General features: G+C 43.8%; 1 protein-coding gene across 1 annotated transcript; it reads left to right on the top strand.

Annotated features, from left to right (window-relative positions):
• The first annotated feature begins 436 nt into the window (after positions 1-436).
• LOC109924618 (carcinoembryonic antigen-related cell adhesion molecule 7-like) lies at positions 437-17478 on the top strand. The gene is made up of 4 exons (XM_020524617.2): positions 437-683; positions 11328-11630; positions 15936-16199; positions 17071-17478. The coding sequence occupies exons 1-4, from the start codon at positions 623-625 to the stop codon at positions 17088-17090; spliced, it is 648 nt and encodes a 215-aa protein (XP_020380206.2). The 5' UTR covers positions 437-622; the 3' UTR covers positions 17091-17478.
• The last annotated feature ends 889 nt before the right edge of the window (positions 17479-18367 follow it).

Here is an 18367-nt window from a genome sequence, read left to right as displayed (position 1 = left end):
TGTGATGTGAGTGGGACTAGGTTGTGGGATATTAAAGAGTTTGGGAATGAAAAAGATTAGACTATGGGGATCTTAAAGTGTTTGCGGAGTGAGTGTAATTATATTGTGGGAGATATTAAACATTTTTTGGAGTGTGGGGAACATCAAATAGATTGGGGAATGAGTCGGATTTGACTCTGTAGAATAATAACTGATTGAGAATAATGAGACCAACCTCTCTCAGCTGTTTGTGAATGACTGACATGGTGTCTCTATATTCTCTCTCTGTCTCTCTCTCTCTTTCTCCACAGTGTATGTGGATAACCAAGATGGTCTCCCTCTCTCTTTTTATCTGTGTGCTGTGTGAAAGATTTAAATACCCTTTCTTTCTCTCTCTTTCTCTCTGTCACTCTGTGCTATCTATGAGTAATCCGTCATGTTTCTCTCGTCAGATTCTGGTGCTGTCTGCAGACTCTCCCTCTCCAGGCACAGTGTGATCAGTGTCAGCTCCAGCAGAATTGGAGAAGAGAGTGATTGGGATTCTGTTGAGTCGTTTCTAATAACATATCATTTTTGTAATCTCTGCCTGTTCCTTGAGAACACTGTTGATGTTACATCGAATCCACTGGGTGTTCACAGTGACATGAAGATTTATTTTGTCCTTGTATTTCTGTTTACACAGCATCACCTGAGTGAATCAAAAGGTAAAACTGATTTATTTCTGTATATTTAAAGCTACTAATACAGCATTTTTTCTAGAAAGGGTCTGCCTTAAAAAGCTTTGAGAATATGTAGGGGGTGGTGTTCCATGTATGGATGGTAATGGTAATGGGTTTACAGGTGCTGTCTAAGGAGCTTTGGTGATTTTCTGCAGCGCACCATGTACATGGTACACACTGCTGCTACTGAGTGTCAGTGGTGGAGGGAGTCGATGCTTGTCAATGTGGTGCCAGTCAAGTGGGGGCTGCTTTGTCTCGGATGGGGGTCAAGCTTTTGAATGTTGTTAAAGCTGCTCTAATCTGGGCCAGTGGGGAGTATTCCATCACACTCCTGACTTGTTCCTTGTAGATGGCGCTTTGCAGTTTTCTGATTGTTACCAGAAAATAAAAGGAAGGGACAGAATAGGTGAATGTGATTTTGCACCGTGAAAATATAAAAGTATTGGGCAATTTGACCACTGAACAAACTTAAAGGCTTTGAGTCTCAATGTATGAAGCATTCGGAGTAAAGCAGATGAACTGACAGCACAAATTGAAGTAAATGAATATGATCTCATTGCCATTATGGAAACATCATTACAAGGAGATCAAAATTGGGAAATGAAAATTGAGAGATGTTTGGCCTTTTGGAAAGACAGAAAGGATGAAAAGGTGATGCTGTAGCACTGTTAATAAGAAGTGAAGTGATGACAGTTGTGAGAGAAGATCTAGCCTTGAGGGATACAGAGTCTATGTGGGAGGAGGTAAAAACAGTAAGAGAAAGAAGACATTGATAGGAGTAGTGTACAGTCCCCAAATAGACACCACGCTGTAGGAGAGGCTACAAATCAACAAATAGTAGGAGCAGGTAACGAAATAGGGCTGAAATAACTGCACAGAGGCTGGTATCCCGTCACCAAGTCACCCTTTATTTACTTGTGCACAGTACACTGGCTGTGGCCAGTCAGATCAGAGTCAGTCCTCAACTGAGGAGATTCTGAATCTCCTGGTTATCTTGGTCAGCCAAGACTTCCCTAAGTGGCCCAAGTTAACAACCCATGTGTATTCCATGTGATCTAACCTTTTAACCAGTCCACCATGAGAAACCTTGTCGGATGCCTTACTGAAGTCCATATAAATCATGTCCACCACTCTACCCTTATCAATCCTCTTCGTCACCTTTCAAAAAACTTAGTCATTATAACCTCATTAAAAATCCCGCTACAGATTTCTTCAGTTCTCTAACAGCCGAATAAAGCTGATAGTGTCTCAGGATTAGAGGCGGTTTGGCGTTGTAATATTCCTTAACCAACTCTGTCAACTCTTGAAAGGTTTTAGTGTCTGGTGCCGCTGGGAAAGTTAAGCCCGTTATAATCGAAAATGCTACGGGTCCACACACAATCAGGAGTATTACTTTTTGCTTTTCAACTGCCCCAATGTTCATTTGCCCAGAAAAAGTATGGCCTTCTTTCCACAAACCGGGCCCAGTCTTTGCCAGCAGGTTTAAATGAGTCAAGCTTCCCAAATAGAGGCATGATGCCAGAAATGCTTACTCCAACTCCAAGATGACAGTTACAAGTGAATGTTCTTCAGGCAAGCCCTGTTTGCTCCCACCACCACTGCAATAACTGCACAGAGGATGGTATCATCTCCAAGTCACCGTTTATTTACTAATGCATAGTACACTGGCTGTGGCCAGGCAGCTCGGAGTGAATCCCTTGAACTGAGGAGATTCTAATCTCTTGGTTATATTTTCTTTAGACACAGTAAAAAAACAGCAGGTGTGCAAATAACTTTATTAACATACCATCACCAGGAAAGTCACCCATGTGACCGAAGCACCAAGCAGAGCTCCTATAGGGGCAATGCCTATGTGAAAGAAAAAGTGAGGGGGAGGGTAAGGATCAAATCAAAATAGAGTTTGTAGGGGAAACAAAGCACTCCACACCCCGCAGTGCCCACCTCTATCTCTTGGTTATATTGGTCAGCCAAGGTTTTCCTGATTGGCCCAGGTTAAGAAACCCAATCAAGAACCTCATAGCCAATGAGGTCCACCTTGTTCCAATCACTGCAAGGGTAATGGGTGACTTTAATCTCCATAAAGAGCGGCTATGAGAACAAATTCACAGTGTGCATTAAGGAAAGTCTCCTGGAGCAAGATGCCATGGCGCCAACCAGGGAGCATGTAACTTTGGATCTGGCAATGAGGCAAGTTTCATAAATGACCTCAGAGTAAAAAATCCCCTCGGAAGTAGTGATCATAACATGAAACAATTTAACATTCAGTTTGAGAATGAGAAACTTGGGTCAGAAGCAACTATGTTTAGACAATAAGACCATGAGGTTTAGTGACTAAATTAGGCTATTCGGTCCATTGGGTCTGCGCAGCCTTAAATCAATGATGATATGTTTCTCAACTTCATTCTGCTGCCTTCTTCTCATGACCCTTAATACCCTAACTAATCAAGAAACTATATATCACCATCTTAAAGACACTCAGTGACTTAGCGTTCTCAGTCTTCTGCAGTAATGAATTGCTCAGATTCACCACCCTCCAGCTAAAGAAATTCCTCCTCATCTCAGTTTCACAGGATCGTCCCTTCACTCTGAGGCTCTGCCCTCGGTTCCAAGTCTCTCCCACCAGTGGAAACACCTTCTCCACATCCACTCTATCCAGGTCTCTCGGAATTCTGTAGGTTTCAATCATTGTCCCCTTCATTCGTCTTTCTAAACTCCATCAAGAACAAACCCAGAGTCCTCAACCATTCCTCATATGACAAGCCCATCATTCCTGAGATCATTCTTGTGAACCTCCTCTGGACATCCCCACCTAGGTCAAGGTCCAAAATGACTCTCAATATTCTAATGCAGTCTGACCAGAACCTTATACAGCGTCAGCCTGCTTTCACGTAACTCTCTTGAAATGAATGCAGACATTGCATTTTCCTTCCAAACTACCAACTGAAGCTGCGTGTTAACCTTAAGAGAATCCTGAACTTGGACGCCCAAATCCTTTGTGTTTCAGATTAACTGAAGCCTTCTCCCATTTAGAAAATATTTTACACCACCATTCTTCCTACCAAAGTGCAAAATCTGATATTTTCCCATGAGATAACAAGGTGTAGAGCTGGATGAACACGGCAGGACAGGCAGCATCAGAGGAGCAGGAAAGCTGACATTTCTGAACCCTTCTTCAGAAAAATTCTCAGATTCTCCAGCATCGGCAGTTCCTACTAGTTCCCACTATCTCTGAGTGATATCTTCCCATGTTGTATTCCGTCTTCCACTTCTTTGCCCACTCTCCCAGCATGTTGTTTTGCAGCATCCCAGCTTCTTCAACACTACCGCCCCTCTATCTGTCATTGTGTCACCTGCAAACTTAGCAACAATGCCCTCAGTTCCTTCATGCAGATTGTGATTCTATAATGTGAATAGTTGTAGTCTCAACACTGACCACACTACGGAATTCCACTAGTCACCAACTGGCATCCTGAAAAAGGATGCTTTATCCCTACTATCTGCCTTCTGTCAGTCAGCCGATCCTCTATCCATGCCTCTAAAACTATGGGCTCCTATCTTATTTAACAGCCTCCTGTGTTGATCCTTGGCCAGGGCATTCTGGAAATCCAAATCGATCATGTCTCCTGGCTCTCCTTTGTCTGACTTGCTTGTTATCTCCTCAAAGAATTGTAACAGATTTGTCAGGCATGACATCCCCTTGACGAAGCTGTGCTGACTCCACCTTTTTTGCCATGCACTTCTGAGTACTCTGCAATCTCATCCTTAATAATGGACTTGAAAATCTTACCATTGACCAAGGTCAGGTTAACCAGCCTATAATTGCCAATATCTGCCTCTTTCCCTTGTTAAACAGCGGTGTTGCATTAACCATTTTCCAGTCCTCTGGGACCCTCCCTCGCATCAGTATTTATGGGATGTGGGGTCACTGGCTGGCCAGCATTTAAAGCCTGCCTATATTGAGAAGGTGGTGGTGAGCTGCCTTCTTGAACCTGCTGTGAGTTGACATACAATGCCATAAGGGAGCAAATTCCAGGATTTTATCCCAGCAAGAGTGAAGGGCTCTTGCAAAATATTCCAAGTCAGGATTGTGCGTGACTTTGAGGGGAACTTGGGCTGGTGGTGTTCTGATGTATCTGCTGCCCTTTTCTGTCAAGATGCAAATAGTCGTGGTTTTAGAAGTTGCAGTCTGAGGATCTTGTAGACAGTGCACATTGCTGCTACTGAACATTGGTAATGAGCGGAATTGATGCTTATGGATGTAATGCTGATCAAGCAGGCCACTTTGTCCTGGACAGTGTCAAACTTCTTCAGTCTTGCTGGAGCTGCCCCGCTCAAGCATTAGGGAGTATTTCCTGACACACCTAACAGATGATGGACAGGCTTTGGGAAATCAGGAGGTGGAGTATTTTCTGAAGTATTCCAAACCTTTAATCAGCCTCTGTTGTAGCCACTGTGTTTATGTGGTGAGTCCAGTTGGGTTTCTAATCAGTGGTAACCCCCAGGATGTTGATAGTGGGGGATTCAGTGACACAGTTGAATGCCAAAAGGCAGTGATTTGATTGTCTGTTATTGATGATGGTCATAGCCTGGCATTTGTATGTTACTTGCCACTTGTCAGCCCAAGCCTAGATATTGTCGAAATCTTGTTACATTTAAACATGGACTGCATCAGTATCTGAGGAGTTGTGAATGGTGCTGTAAGTTATCAACCATCCCCACTTCTGACCTTATGATGGAGGGAAGGTCATTGACAAAGCAGCTGAAGATGGTTAGGCCTAGGACACTATCCTGAGGAACTCCTGTAGAGATGTCCTAGAGTTGAGATGACTGTCGTCCAACAACCGCAACCATCTTTCTATGTGTCAGGTATGACTTCAACCAGTGGAGAGTTTTCCCTTTGATACCCATTGATTCCAGTTTTGCTAGGGCTCCTTTATGCAGCATTTGGAGGTCTTGAAGTCAAGGGCTGTCATTCTCACCTCACCTCTGGAGTTCAGTTCATTTATCCAGATGTGAACCAAGGCTGCAATGAGGTCAGGAACTGAGTGGCCCTGGCGGAACCTAAACTGGGCGTCACTAAGCAGGTTGTTGCTGAGCAGGTGCTGCTTGAGAGCACAATTGATGAGACCTTACATCACTTTATTGATAGTTGAGTGTAGACTGATGGGACAGTAATTGGCTGGGTTGGATTTGTCCAGTCTTTATGTACAGGACATACCTGGGCTATTTTCCACATTGTTGAGTAGATGCCAGTGTTGTAACTGTACTGGAAGAGTTTGGCCAGGAGAACAGCAAGTTCTGGAGGACAATTCTTCAGTACTATCACCGTAATGTTGTCAGGGCCATGTAGCCTTTGCAAGTATCCAGTGCCTTCATTCATTTCTTGATGTAACGTGGAGTGAATCGAATTGGCTGACAACTGGTATTTGTAATGCTAGGGACCACTGGAGGAGGACGAGATGAATCACACACTATTGCAAATGCTGCAGCCTTATCTTTTGTGCTGATGTGTTGGGCTCTGAGGATGGGGATATTTGTGTAGCCTCCTCCTCCAGTGGGTTGTTTAATTGTCAGTCCATGAAGGTGCAGATTGTGCTAAGACACAGTTCTGCTGCTGAAGATGACCCACAGTGCCTTATGAATGCCCAGTCTTGAGTTGCTAGATCTTTTTGGAGTCTGGCCCATTTAGCAGAGTGAAAGTGCCACACAGCACAATGGAGCGTATTCTCAATGTGAAGGCAGGACTTTGTCTCCACGAGGACGATGCAGTGGTCACTCTGACCAATACTGTCATGGACAGATGCATCTGCAGCTGCTAGATTAACAAGGATGAGGTCAAGTATGTTTTTCCCTCTTGTTGATTCCCTCACCACCTGCTGCAGACCCAGTCTGTCCTTAAGGACCATGACCAGGTCAATCAGTCGTAGTGCTGCCAAGCCACACTTTGTGGTGGACATTGAAATCCCCCACCCAGAGTACATTCTGCACTCTTGCCACCCTCATTGATTTGTCCACATGTTGTTCAATGTGGAGGAGTACTGATTCAAGAGTCATGGGTAGATTGTACTTTGTAATCAGCAGGAGGTTTCTTTGCCCATGTTTAACTTGAAGCTATGAGGTCCAGAGTCATTGTTGAGGACTCGCAGGGCAACTGCCTTCTGACTGTATACTACTGTGCCATCACCTCTGCTGGGTCTGTCCTAATGGTGAGACATAACATATCCAGGGTTGGTGATGGTGGTGTCTGAGACATTGTCTATAACGTGTGATTCTGTGAGTATGATTATGGCAGCATGTGAGACAGCTCTCCCAATTTGGCAGTAGCCCCTAGATGTTAGTGAGGAGGACTTTGCAGGGTTAACAGGGCTGTTTCTGCTGTTGTCTTTTCCAATGCCTATGTCGATGCCATGTGAACCTTCCAGTTTCATTTCTTTGAGATTTTGTCATGACTAATACAACTGATTGGCTTGCTAGGCCATTTCAGAGGGCAGTTGACAGTCAACTACATTACTATTGGTCTGGAGCCACATGCGGCCAGACCAGGTGAGGACAGTAGATTTCCTTCCCTGAAAGACATTGGTGAACCAAATGGGTTTTTCCGACATTTGGCAATGATTTCGTGATCGTCAGTAGATTCTTAATTCCAGATTTCTTTTATTGAATTCAAATTTCACCATATGCTGTGGCTGAACGTTACTTGAATTTCTGGATTAATAGTCTAGCGATGATACCACTAGCCCATCGCCTCTCCCTATTATTCCTGAAAGATCGCCACCAATGCATTCACTATGTTCTCAGCCATCTCCTTCGGAACTCTGAGGTGTAGTCCATCTAGTCTGGGGTGATTTATCTACCTTCAGACCTTTCAGCTTCTCCAGCACCTCCTTAGTGGTGGTCAGTACACTCACCACTGCCTCGTGGCGCTCATGATATGCCAATGGTGTTTTCCACTTTGAACATTAATGCAGTGAACCTCTCCTTCCCCATTTCTTTGTTTCCCATAACTACTTCTCCAGGAGTGCAATGTTCACGCTAGCCTCTCTCTTGCTGTTTACATTCTTGCAATTTTCTTTTATACTGCTAGGTAGCTTACCCTCATATTTAATTTTCTCACCCCCCCTGCCCATTGCTTTTTTAGTTGTCGTCTCCTAGTTTTTAAAGGCTACCTAATCCTGTAGTTTACCACTAAACTTCACCCATTTGTAGGAGCAAATTACTGCAGGTGCTGGAATCAGTACTGAAAACAAAAAAAATGCGGAGGTCGCAGCAGATCAGGCAGCATCCATAGACAGAGAGCAAGCTAATGTTTCGAGTTTAAAGCTGAAGTCAAGTGTGGCAGGGGCAGCATTTATGCTATAGTTGTGGGGCACTGTGTACGGGTGGTGGGGTGTAGAGTGCTGGAGGGGAAAAGATGTTGCTTGTTCAGATTAAGTGATCAGAATGTGAGGAAGGTAGATCGATGGCGTGTCTAACTGCTAGACGTGAAAGGACAGACACTGAGATGGGGGAGAGGAGAAAGGACGTCATGAAAGAGAATGTAACAAGTAAAGGTAAAAGAAAGGGACGAAATGGGAGTTGGTTCACCATTTGAAGGTATTGAACTCAATATTAAGTCCAGAAGGCTGTAAAGAGCCGAATCTGAAGATATGTTGTTCCTCCTGTTTGCACTTTGAATCACTGGAGCACTGCAGCATGCCAAGGACAGACACATGGACATGTGAGCAACACATTGTGTTCAAATGACCAGCTATAGGAAGGTCGAGGTCATGCTTGCACACAGACTGGAGCTATTCCACAAAACAGTCACCCAGTCTGTGTTTGGTTTCTCCAGTGTAGAATAGGCCATTTGGGTGCAGTGAATACAAAACACACAATTGGAGGAGGTAGAGGCAAAATGCTGCTTTGCTTGGAAAGACCATTTAGGTCCTTGGATGATGAGCAGGGAGAAGGTGAAATGGCAAGTGTTGCCCTTCAGTGGTTACATTGGAAGTTCAAAATTCCGACTACTCTGCAGACACAGCCTGATGTGAATGTTGTATAACTTGTGCACTGTTTCATGATCTCTCTCTCCCTACCTCGCGCAACCTCGCAATTTAATAAAGTTATTTATTCATGGAAGGTGGGCTGGACAGACATTTATTGCCTGTGCCTCATTGCCCTTGAACTAACTGACTTGCTCAGCCATTCCAGAGGGTAATTAAATATAGGTCTTAGTGTGAAAGAAATCAAAGGGCTTGGGGAAGGAGCAAGTACAGGGTACTGAGTAGGATAATCAGCTTTAATTATACTGATTGGTGGAGCAGGTTCAAAGGACCAAATGGCCTACTCCTGCTCCTTTATTTGATATTTCTTGTGTTGTCAGCAGGCCTCAGTCAAATCAGGGAGGATAGCCTTTGCCCAAGGGATCCTGACACAGTAAGTTAAGTGCAGCCTCTAATATCAGTCCAGGGTCCGCTCAGAAACAAAAATAGAAGTTGCTGAAAAAGCTTGGCAGGTCTGGCAGCATTTGTGAAGAGAAATCAGAGTTAATGTTTCGGGTCTGATGATCTTTCCTCAGAAAGACTGGACCCGAAACATTGCCTCTGATTTCTCTTCACAGGAGCTGCCAGACCTGCTGAGCCTTTCCAGCAACTCCTGTTTTTTTTTCTGATTTGCAGCATCTGTAATTCTTTCGGTTTTTACATGGTCTGCTCAGTATGGGTGAAGTCATGAGCTTTTTCTGATAAGGCCTGAGGAGCTGAGCGATGTGCACCACACCAATCATCTTTACTTTTTCTGCCTTATTGGGAGCCGTTTTCCTTCCAGAACGAGAGAGACAGAGAGAGGGGGGACAGGTATTATGGGAAGTAGAAGTGGGTAGCACAGTTATTACTGTTGGTGCAGGTGGGGAGGTGGCCTGAGTAAAGTGAGTAGGCTGCACAGAGGATATGCAGGGTTAATGGTGTCACAGGTTGTAGTGAGTGAGATAGAGTGGGGAAGGCATTGCCTGCAGTGAGAGTGGGAGAGAACGTAGGTAGGAGGTGAGTGCTGCAGCAGAGACACAGAGAGTGTGAGATATCAGAGAAAAGGTGGTGAAATTCCACAGGCTTCTCACTTAGAACATTGGCAGATTGGAGAAGGTCTTTATCTTTCTTCCTACATTGCTGGGCTTTCCTCCAGCCGGCATGCCTGGTATTGTGGCCTGCACTCCTGGTCCTGACCAAAAAGTAACTTCCGCCCCTGCTCCATTCCATCCAGCAGGAGATCCAGGACCCTGTCCACAAAGTGGAGAGCTAACTTCCCCCTGTCTGCCATATCCAGGGCAAAGGTCAGGAATCTCCAGGGCAGCTTTGGATTATTGGTGCTTGTCTGGGTGCACAGTGGCCTTTTAAAGATGGCACCTGTATCAAGTATGCTGATAAATTCCAGGATATCCACTGAGTGGAGAAATGTTCCTGAGACAGCATGTAGTAAGAGGTAGTGGACATCAAACATCAAAGGGATGGGAGCAGCAATTAATACAGTGGCATTTTAAAACAAAATACTGTGGATGCTGGAAATTTGAAATAAAAGCAAAAGGTTCTGAAGAAGCTCAGCAGGTTCTGGCAGCATCTGTCTAGAGAGAAACAGACTTAATGTTTCAAGCCCAGTTGAAGAACAGTCATACTAAACTTGAAACATTCACTCTGTTTCTCTCTCCACAACTGCTACCAGACCTGCTGAATTTCTCTAGCATTTTCTGTTTATATTTATAATTAATGTGGTTAGCTTGATCAGATTTGGCGTAGAAACCTGTTTGGCAACACAGCAAGAACGCCTTCAATAAACTTGATGTGTCCTGTACTTGGCTAAATAAAAACAGAAACATATAAAATAGGAGCAAAGTGAAGCATTCAGCCTAATGAACCCAGTCCACAACCAACATCGTCATGACTGATCCTATATCTTAACAACATACTCCCACTCTCTCCATATAATCCATGACAACTTTAATCTATGGAAATCTATTTCTTTCTTAAATATATTCAGTGACTTGGCCTTGACAACCTTTTGGAGTTAAGAATTCCACAGGTTGACCATCATCCGAGTTAAGAAATTTCTCTGAACTCAGTCCAAAATGGCCTACCTCATATTCTGAGACCACGGCCTCTTATCCTGGCCAGGGGCGCCATCCTCCATGCAATTAGTCTGTTCGGATCTGTCAGGATGTTATGTTTCAATGAGATTACCCTCTCATTCTTCTAAACTCCAGTGAATATAGGTCCAGCCAAACTAACCTGTCCTCAAAGGACAAACCTGCCATCCCAGGAATCAGTGTGGTGAACTTTTGCTGTTCTGCCTTTACACCAGTGTATCTTTCCTGAAGTAAGGAGACTAAAATCGCATATTACACTGCAGGTATGGTATCATCAAGGTCATATATAGCTGCAGGAAGACTTCCTTGCTCCTCTACTCAAAATGTGTACAGCTCAAAATGTTTGTGTTGTCAGTCCATTTCTGATTTTGTCAGAGCAAGTATTTACCTGGTTTCAGGAATGATGGGGACAGGGTCAGGATCCGTGTTGTCTCAACAGCAGTTCCTAAGACCTGTCCAGTCTGTGCTGGTGTTCCTTCAGTGATTCTAAAGAATGTGTTTTCTCTCAATTCCAGAAAAGTACGCCATTTTAGCTGCTGCAGGAAGTGATGTTACGTTCCCTGGACCAAAACATCCTGAAATTTATACAAGATCAGCTTGGATTTTTCATAACCACGTAAAATCAGACATTGTTTCATATAGCAAAGTATCTGAACCCCAAATTCTAATCCGAAAGAAGTACAAAAGTCGAATTCAGCCTGATGCAACAACTTTGACCCTTGTCCTGCTGAATGTACAGGAATCTGACACCGGTATCTACAAATTTATTAGCCGTCGGCATGTTCGCATCATAAGTGAAGTGACTCTTCATGTGTTCAGTAAGCACAGCTCATACTGCCTATTTGATTACGTTTCACGAATTTAGTAAGATTTGTCTCTTTTTACCACTCTTGTTCTGAAATAATTTGCTGCACACAGGGATAAAGGTCTAACTGAGAGATATTCTTCACCCAGCAGCAACCCCTCACTCGCTCTCTCCGTTCTCAGGTTTCTTATCCCATATCCAGTATTAGATGAGCGGAAGTTTCCTTGAATTAAACATTGGGAAGATTGAAGTCAGTGTCTTCAGGCCCATCCTCAACTTCACTTCTTCACCACCCTATCCCTCTTTATCCCTGTCCCTGATAAAAATTGCATCTATGATCTCAGCAGACATTTTTCAAAAGAACCTAAAATATAAGATGATTTATTGATTGATTGATTTTATTGTCGCGTGTACCAAAATACCATGAAAAGCTTTGTTTACAAGTGGTTCAGGCAGATCACAGCAAGCAAAGGAAGTACAGATTAAAAACACTTGGAGACATAAAGTTTACATTGCAGGCTACGTTATTTGAGGCTAGAGTCCATTCAACAGTCTGATAACTACTGTAAAGAAGCTGTTCCTGAACCTGCTTGTGCTTTTGTTCAGGCTTCTGTATCATCTGCCTGACGGGAGAGGTTATAGGAGATCATTACCAGGGTGCGATGGGCCTTTGATGATGTTGGCTGCCTTTCTGTGGCAGCGAGCCGTGTAAACAGAGTCCATGGATGGAAGGTTGGCTTCTGTGATGGTCTGGGCTGTGCACACCACCTTCTGGGCAGAGCAGTTGCCATATCAGGAAGAAGAGGTGTTGTTATGTCTTCTTGACTGTCGCATTTATGTGGGAAGTCCGGGACAGGTCTTCACTCTGAGGAACTTGATGTTCTTCACTCTCTCAACATCAATTCCGTTGATGTAGAGATATCAGATGTGATGACTTGTTGGCCTTTAGTTCTACTAAATCCCTCAGGACCTTGCCTTTATAATTGCAATTATTTTAAGCTTCTCTTCCCCCTTTCAGCTCCTGATTTATCAGTTATTTTTGGGATGTTCGTTATGTCTTCTACAGAGAATGCCTGCAGCCAGAATGAATTTTAATCATATATCTGCACCCTCAACAAGACCATCTATTGCCACTTGTGTAACAACAACTGACTGTCCTCCTGCCTCAGCTCATCTGCTACGGAAACTCTCATTCATGCATTGTTAGCCCCAGGTTTGGCTATTCCTGCACACGCCTGACCAGCTTCCCTGATTCACTGAGATAACAAGGTGTAGAGTGAGAAAATTTTTTTTCTGAACAAGGGTCTAGGCCCGAAACGTCAGCTTTCCTGCTCCCCTGATGCTGCTTGGCCTGCTGTGTTCATCCAGCTCTACACTTTGTTATTCTCAGATTCTCCAACATCTGCAGTTCCTACTACCCCTTCCCTGATTCACTCTCTGGATTCAAGGTTGTCTAAAATTCTGCAGCCAATGTCCCTGCATCACTGTTGGTTCCTAGATTTTAAAAATTCTTATCCTTGTTTTCAAATCCCTCTGTGGCTTTGACCTTTCCTATCTCTGCAAGCTCCTTCATCCATACATCCCTCTGCAAAGTCTACACTCTGCTAATTATGGCCTCTTGAGAGTCCCTCATTTTTATCATTGTACCATTGATGGCTGTGCCTTCAGCTGCCTGGACGTCAAACTCTGGCATTCCCTCCCTACTCTTCTCCATTTCTCCCTTACTTTCCTCCTTCAAGACAAACCTTATAACTTCCACTTTGAACAAGCTTTGGTTCCTCCATCCAAAAATCTCCTCATGCAGTTTGTTCTGATGTTCTGTTTTATGTATCTGTGAAATGCCTTGGGATATTTTATTGTGTTCAAGATATTATATAAATTCAAGTTGGTGTTGTGCACCATGAGTTTAAACTGGCTGTTCACCACTGGAAGCTTCTGTTCTCAGTACAGTCACATGATGGTCATCATTGTCAACATTCTGGGGGTTATCATTTGACCAGAAACTCAACTGGACTCACCATATAAACACAGCGGCTACAAGAGCAGGACAGAGCCTAGGAACACTGTGGCAAATAACACATCTCCTGATTCCCCAAAACCTTTCCACCATCTACAAGGCACAAGTCAGGAGTGTGATTGAATAATCCCCACTTGTCTTGATGGCTCCAACAACACTCAAAAAGCTTGACTGGCTCCACATCCACAAGCGTCCACTCCCTGCACAACTGATGCTCAGCAGCAGCGCCGCATACTATCTACAAGATGTACTGCATAAATTCGCCAAAAATTCCTAGATAGCACCTTCCAAACCCACAACCACTTCCATCTAGAAGGACAAGAGCAGTAGATACATGGGAATGCTACCACCTTCAAGCTCCCCTCCAAGCCACTCTCCATCCTGACTTGGAGCTATATCGCCATTTCTTCACTTTCACTGGGTCAAAATCCTGAAGTTCCCTCCTTTTAGGGCCTTGTGAATCAACCTACAGCAGGTGGACTGTGGCAGTTCAAGAAGACAGCTCACCACCGAGGGCAACTAGGGACAGGCAAAAAATGCTGCACAGCCAGCAATCCTACATCCCACAAATAAATTTAAAAAATCAATTTTGTAGCATTCTTGGAGGTTTCCCATTCCCTCAGTGGAGGGCATTGAGGAAATTTGTAGATATTTATGTCCCCTCTACAACTCCATCTTGTCTCATGTTCCCTCTCTTACTTTCTCCTGTCTCTCTCTTAGCCCATTTTCCACTTACTTTGTTCCTGTATAATTCCAGCTTCTCGCTGTCATTTGTTTCCTCTTCCTTTCCCCTCCTTATCATATCTCCCTTTTCCTCTCTCCATCTCCACCTCTTCTCCCACCTCCTGCCTTATTCTTCCATTCTCTCCTCACTGAAGGAAATACTGGGTCAAAATTCTTCACTCAGATGAAGCGAGGAGTAGGTTGTGTCCCTTTCTTCATTTGGCCAACTTCAGCCTTTCTCCACTTTCCTGCTGCTCTGTGTGGGTGCTAGTACAGAGACTGGAATAAGACTATTCATGAGAAGTTGATTTCTACAGCCCTTAATGGCCTATAGTTGAAACAGGATCAACTCCTGGACGGAGTGCGAGACCACAGTTGACACAAATAGTGTCTCCTAACTTTGAATTAGTTCTCCCTCATCCTGGACCAGAGGAGTGGCTCCTTTAACATAGGAATGGGATGCTACTCTGTAATAGTGTGTCATTGATATCACAGAAACGAGAAACGATTAACTCTGTTTTAAGCCACTGGCTGTTGAGTCTTCCACTAATTTCCAGCTCCTGCTCATATTTCACAAAGCACCTCCAGCTTTCTTCTCAAAACCACAGTCTGATCGAGCTCACGATCCACTTATTGTAACACAAGACCAAGGTATAACAGATACCAGAAAGCTGAAATAAAAAGCCAATTCACCAGGTGGTAGCATCTGTGCAGAGAGAAACATCCTACAAGTCCACGATTTTTTCTGAGAACTTCATTGAACATTTCCTTCCAGAATTACTGTTCACATATGGAAGATGAATGTAGCATTCCCAGCCATGTACACAATTTCAGTATTAAGCACTCACAGGTTCAAACCCAGGCTCCCATCAGCACTCATCTCAGGGCCCACACTGTTCCCAACTGGATCAGTTGAGGCCAGTGTACTGAGCAAGGACCTGCAAATCTTCACAAGTTTAGATATGTATCTCACCAACATCTCCCTGTGCCCAATATAATCATGAAGTGCTTCGAGAGCCTGGTCATGGCCCACATTAACTCCAGTCTCTCAGCCTGCCTCGATCCCCAACAGTTTGCCTACCAACACAACAGATCCACAGAGGATGCCATATCCCTAGCCCTGCACTCACACCTGGAACGTCAAACTCCTGCTTGTTGACTACACCTCTGCCTTCAACACCATTTCTGATCTGCCTGCACCACTTGTAAACAAAGCTTTTCACTGTATTTTGGTACACGTGACAATAAAACCAATCAATCAAATATCCAGGGTTTAATTTCCAGTTTGCAAATGATAGCTGAAAGAATTTCAGGGTTCCATTCTCAGGTCCATCAGTGAGCTTTTGCCCATCCCTCACTGTGTCCATTTTCAACACTGATCACCTTCATGGTTCCCTAGAATGAGATTGCTGGTCTGTGTGCTCTGAGCGGATTTGGTTGGAGACTTACTGATTGTAGTTGTGTACAGACACCACATTATTATCCAGGATTAACTTCTGATTAGGCTGTGACTGTGGAAGGATTACATGGGTTATCACTCTCTCCTGAATATTAAAATTCTGTTTCATCTCTTTCCAGAACTGCTTGTTGAACCTCGCATATCCAGCAATTCCAGCCTGGAAAACAGTACAATTGCATTGACCTGTGCAGTATCAGGGAAAGTCGAGTCTGTCATTTGGCTTGCAATAACAGACGCTGCTGCTAAAAACCGATACAAATTGATCCATGATAACACGACTTTGGTCATCCAAGATGCACAGAAATCGGACTCTGGTATATATGGTTGTTTCATACGAAACCCGTTCAGTAAATCCAGCGCCTTCTATGAGCTGACAGTCAAATGTGAGTGTGTCAAATTTTCTCTCTAATGTGGAAAGGTGTCACTTTCTTGTAATTAACTGTTTTTAAATCAGGATTGGAAAATGGAATGGTTTCTGCAAAAGTGTATGTAATTCAGCATGAATCCTGTTTGGTAATAGGTAGAGGCCTTGGTGTTTGAGATTCCTACAAGTGGGACTGGGTGAATAACAGCAGTTGGTGTCTATTATGATGCACGTTACCCATGGAATTGGATCTGGGAAGTTGGGGACAGAATTCCCAACACAGGGTCTTTTCCCCGTGTCTCCTTTCAGCATGGGAGTGTGGAAAGTGGAATGCCAAGTCATTCCTCTGGCCTCCAACCCCACTCACACCCACCACACATTGAAGTTCAGCCCCACTCTGACCTTCACTAAATATCACTCTCCAGAACTTCCATTGCTGCAGTGCTCTGCTCCAGCAGCACATGAGTAAATGAGCCGGCAAGGATTGTCGGCAGCCAATTCACCACAAAGATCCCGTCACATAGAGGTGAAAACTGCTGTCACTCTGTGTATCCAACACATCTGACTGGAACCAGTGTGTTCATCTGACCAACACTGGTGTGCTGACCTGACTAACAAAGAAGTGTTCACCTGATGGGAATCAATGTATATACCTGACAGATATTGATGTGTTTACCTGACTGGCACTGATTTGTTCACTTGGCTGGCACCAATGTCTCCATCTGACTGGCAGTAATGTATTCACTTGATGAGTATCCATGTGTTCACCTGGTGGGCATTGATGTGTTCATCTGACCGGCAATAATGCTTTTACCTGATGGATATCGATGCATTCACCTGACAGGCATCGATATGTTCACTTTGCTGACTTAGATATGTTCATCTGACAGGCTCTGATGTGTTTACCTGACGGATACCGATATGTTTACCTGATGGACACCGATGCGTTCACTTGGCTGACACTGATGTGCTCACCTGACTGGTACTGATGTGTTCAAATACGTGCATTAATATGTTTAACTGATGGGCATTAATGGTAGGCATTAATCTGTTCACCAAACAGTCACTGATGCTATTCATAATGTTATCAGCTGGTGAGTACGAATATCTTCACCATCCAAGATTTATGTAGCTAATAGTTGGCTAATTTGTGTCCAAGGTTGCGACCAAAATGCTCAAATGATTGTTCACATAACGTACTAATGTGTTCAACAGACCAACACTCTTCACAAGACAGCACTTTTATTTTGAAGATTAGCAACATGGTGACTCAGTGGTTAGCACTGCTGCCTCACAGTGCCAGGGTGATGGGTTCAGTTTGCAGCCTCGGGTGACTGTGTTGCATTTGCACATTCTCCCTGTATCTGCGTGGGTTTCCTCCCGGTGCTCCGGTTTCCTCCCGGTGCTCCAATTTCCTCCCATACTCCAAAGACGCGCAGTTTAGGTGGATTGGCCATGCTAAATTGCCCATAGTGTCCAGGGATGTGTAGGTTAGATGGATTAGCCATGGGAAATGCAGAGGTAGCGGGGGTAGATCTGGGTGTGTCTTGAGTGTCAGTGTGGACTCAATGGACCAAATGGCCTGCTTCCACTGTAGGGATTCTATGATTCTGTAATATGTTCACACAATGTATCATAGAATTATATGTGCAAAATTCTTCTCACATGGAGTGCACTGATGTCTTTTCTATTGACCTCACATTTTTCCTTTTGCAAAAGACTTTAAAAATATTCTGAAGAAAAGTCACTGGACCTGAAACATCAACTCTGCTTCTCTCTCTATAGTTACTACCAGACCTGCTGAGTTTCTCTAGCAATTTCTGTTTTTGTTTCAGATTTCCAGATTCACATTTCTTTGTTTGATACAATTCTCTCTGGTTCTCTTACAAGTAGGCACTATTGACACGACTGTAATGCATGTAAAATATGTGATGAAGGTTAGTGGGAAGCCTTTATAAACCAACAGAAGATAACTAAAAATGCACTAAGGAGGGAAAAGATGAGATATGAGGGTAAGCTAGTCAGTAATATTTTAAAAAAACTGCAAGAGATATTTTAGATATCTGAAAAATAAGAGAGTGGCAAGAGTGATCATTGAACACTGGAAAATGAGGCTGGAGAAGTAGAAATGGGAAACAAATAAATGGCGGAGGAACTGAATAGGTACTTTGCATCGATGTTCACAGT

Source organism: Rhincodon typus, chromosome 35 (assembly GCF_021869965.1).
Source record: "Rhincodon typus isolate 14 chromosome 35, sRhiTyp1.1, whole genome shotgun sequence".
NCBI lineage: Eukaryota > Metazoa > Chordata > Chondrichthyes > Orectolobiformes > Rhincodontidae > Rhincodon > Rhincodon typus.
Note: the sequence above shows the minus strand (reverse complement) of the source record. Positions and strands in the feature narration are given on the sequence as shown.

Coding starts and splice junctions, on each gene's coding strand:
- LOC109924618 (XM_020524617.2), top strand. CDS start 623: ATGAAGATTTATTTTGTCCTTGTATTTCTGTTTACACAGCATCACCTG. Junction 11,631..15,935: donor AGTGACTCTTCATGTGTTCA/GTAAGCACAGCT, acceptor ATCTCTTTCCAG/AACTGCTTGTTGAACCTCGC. Junction 16,200..17,070: donor CTATGAGCTGACAGTCAAAT/GTGAGTGTGTCA, acceptor TTCATCTGACAG/GCTCTGATGTGTTTACCTGA.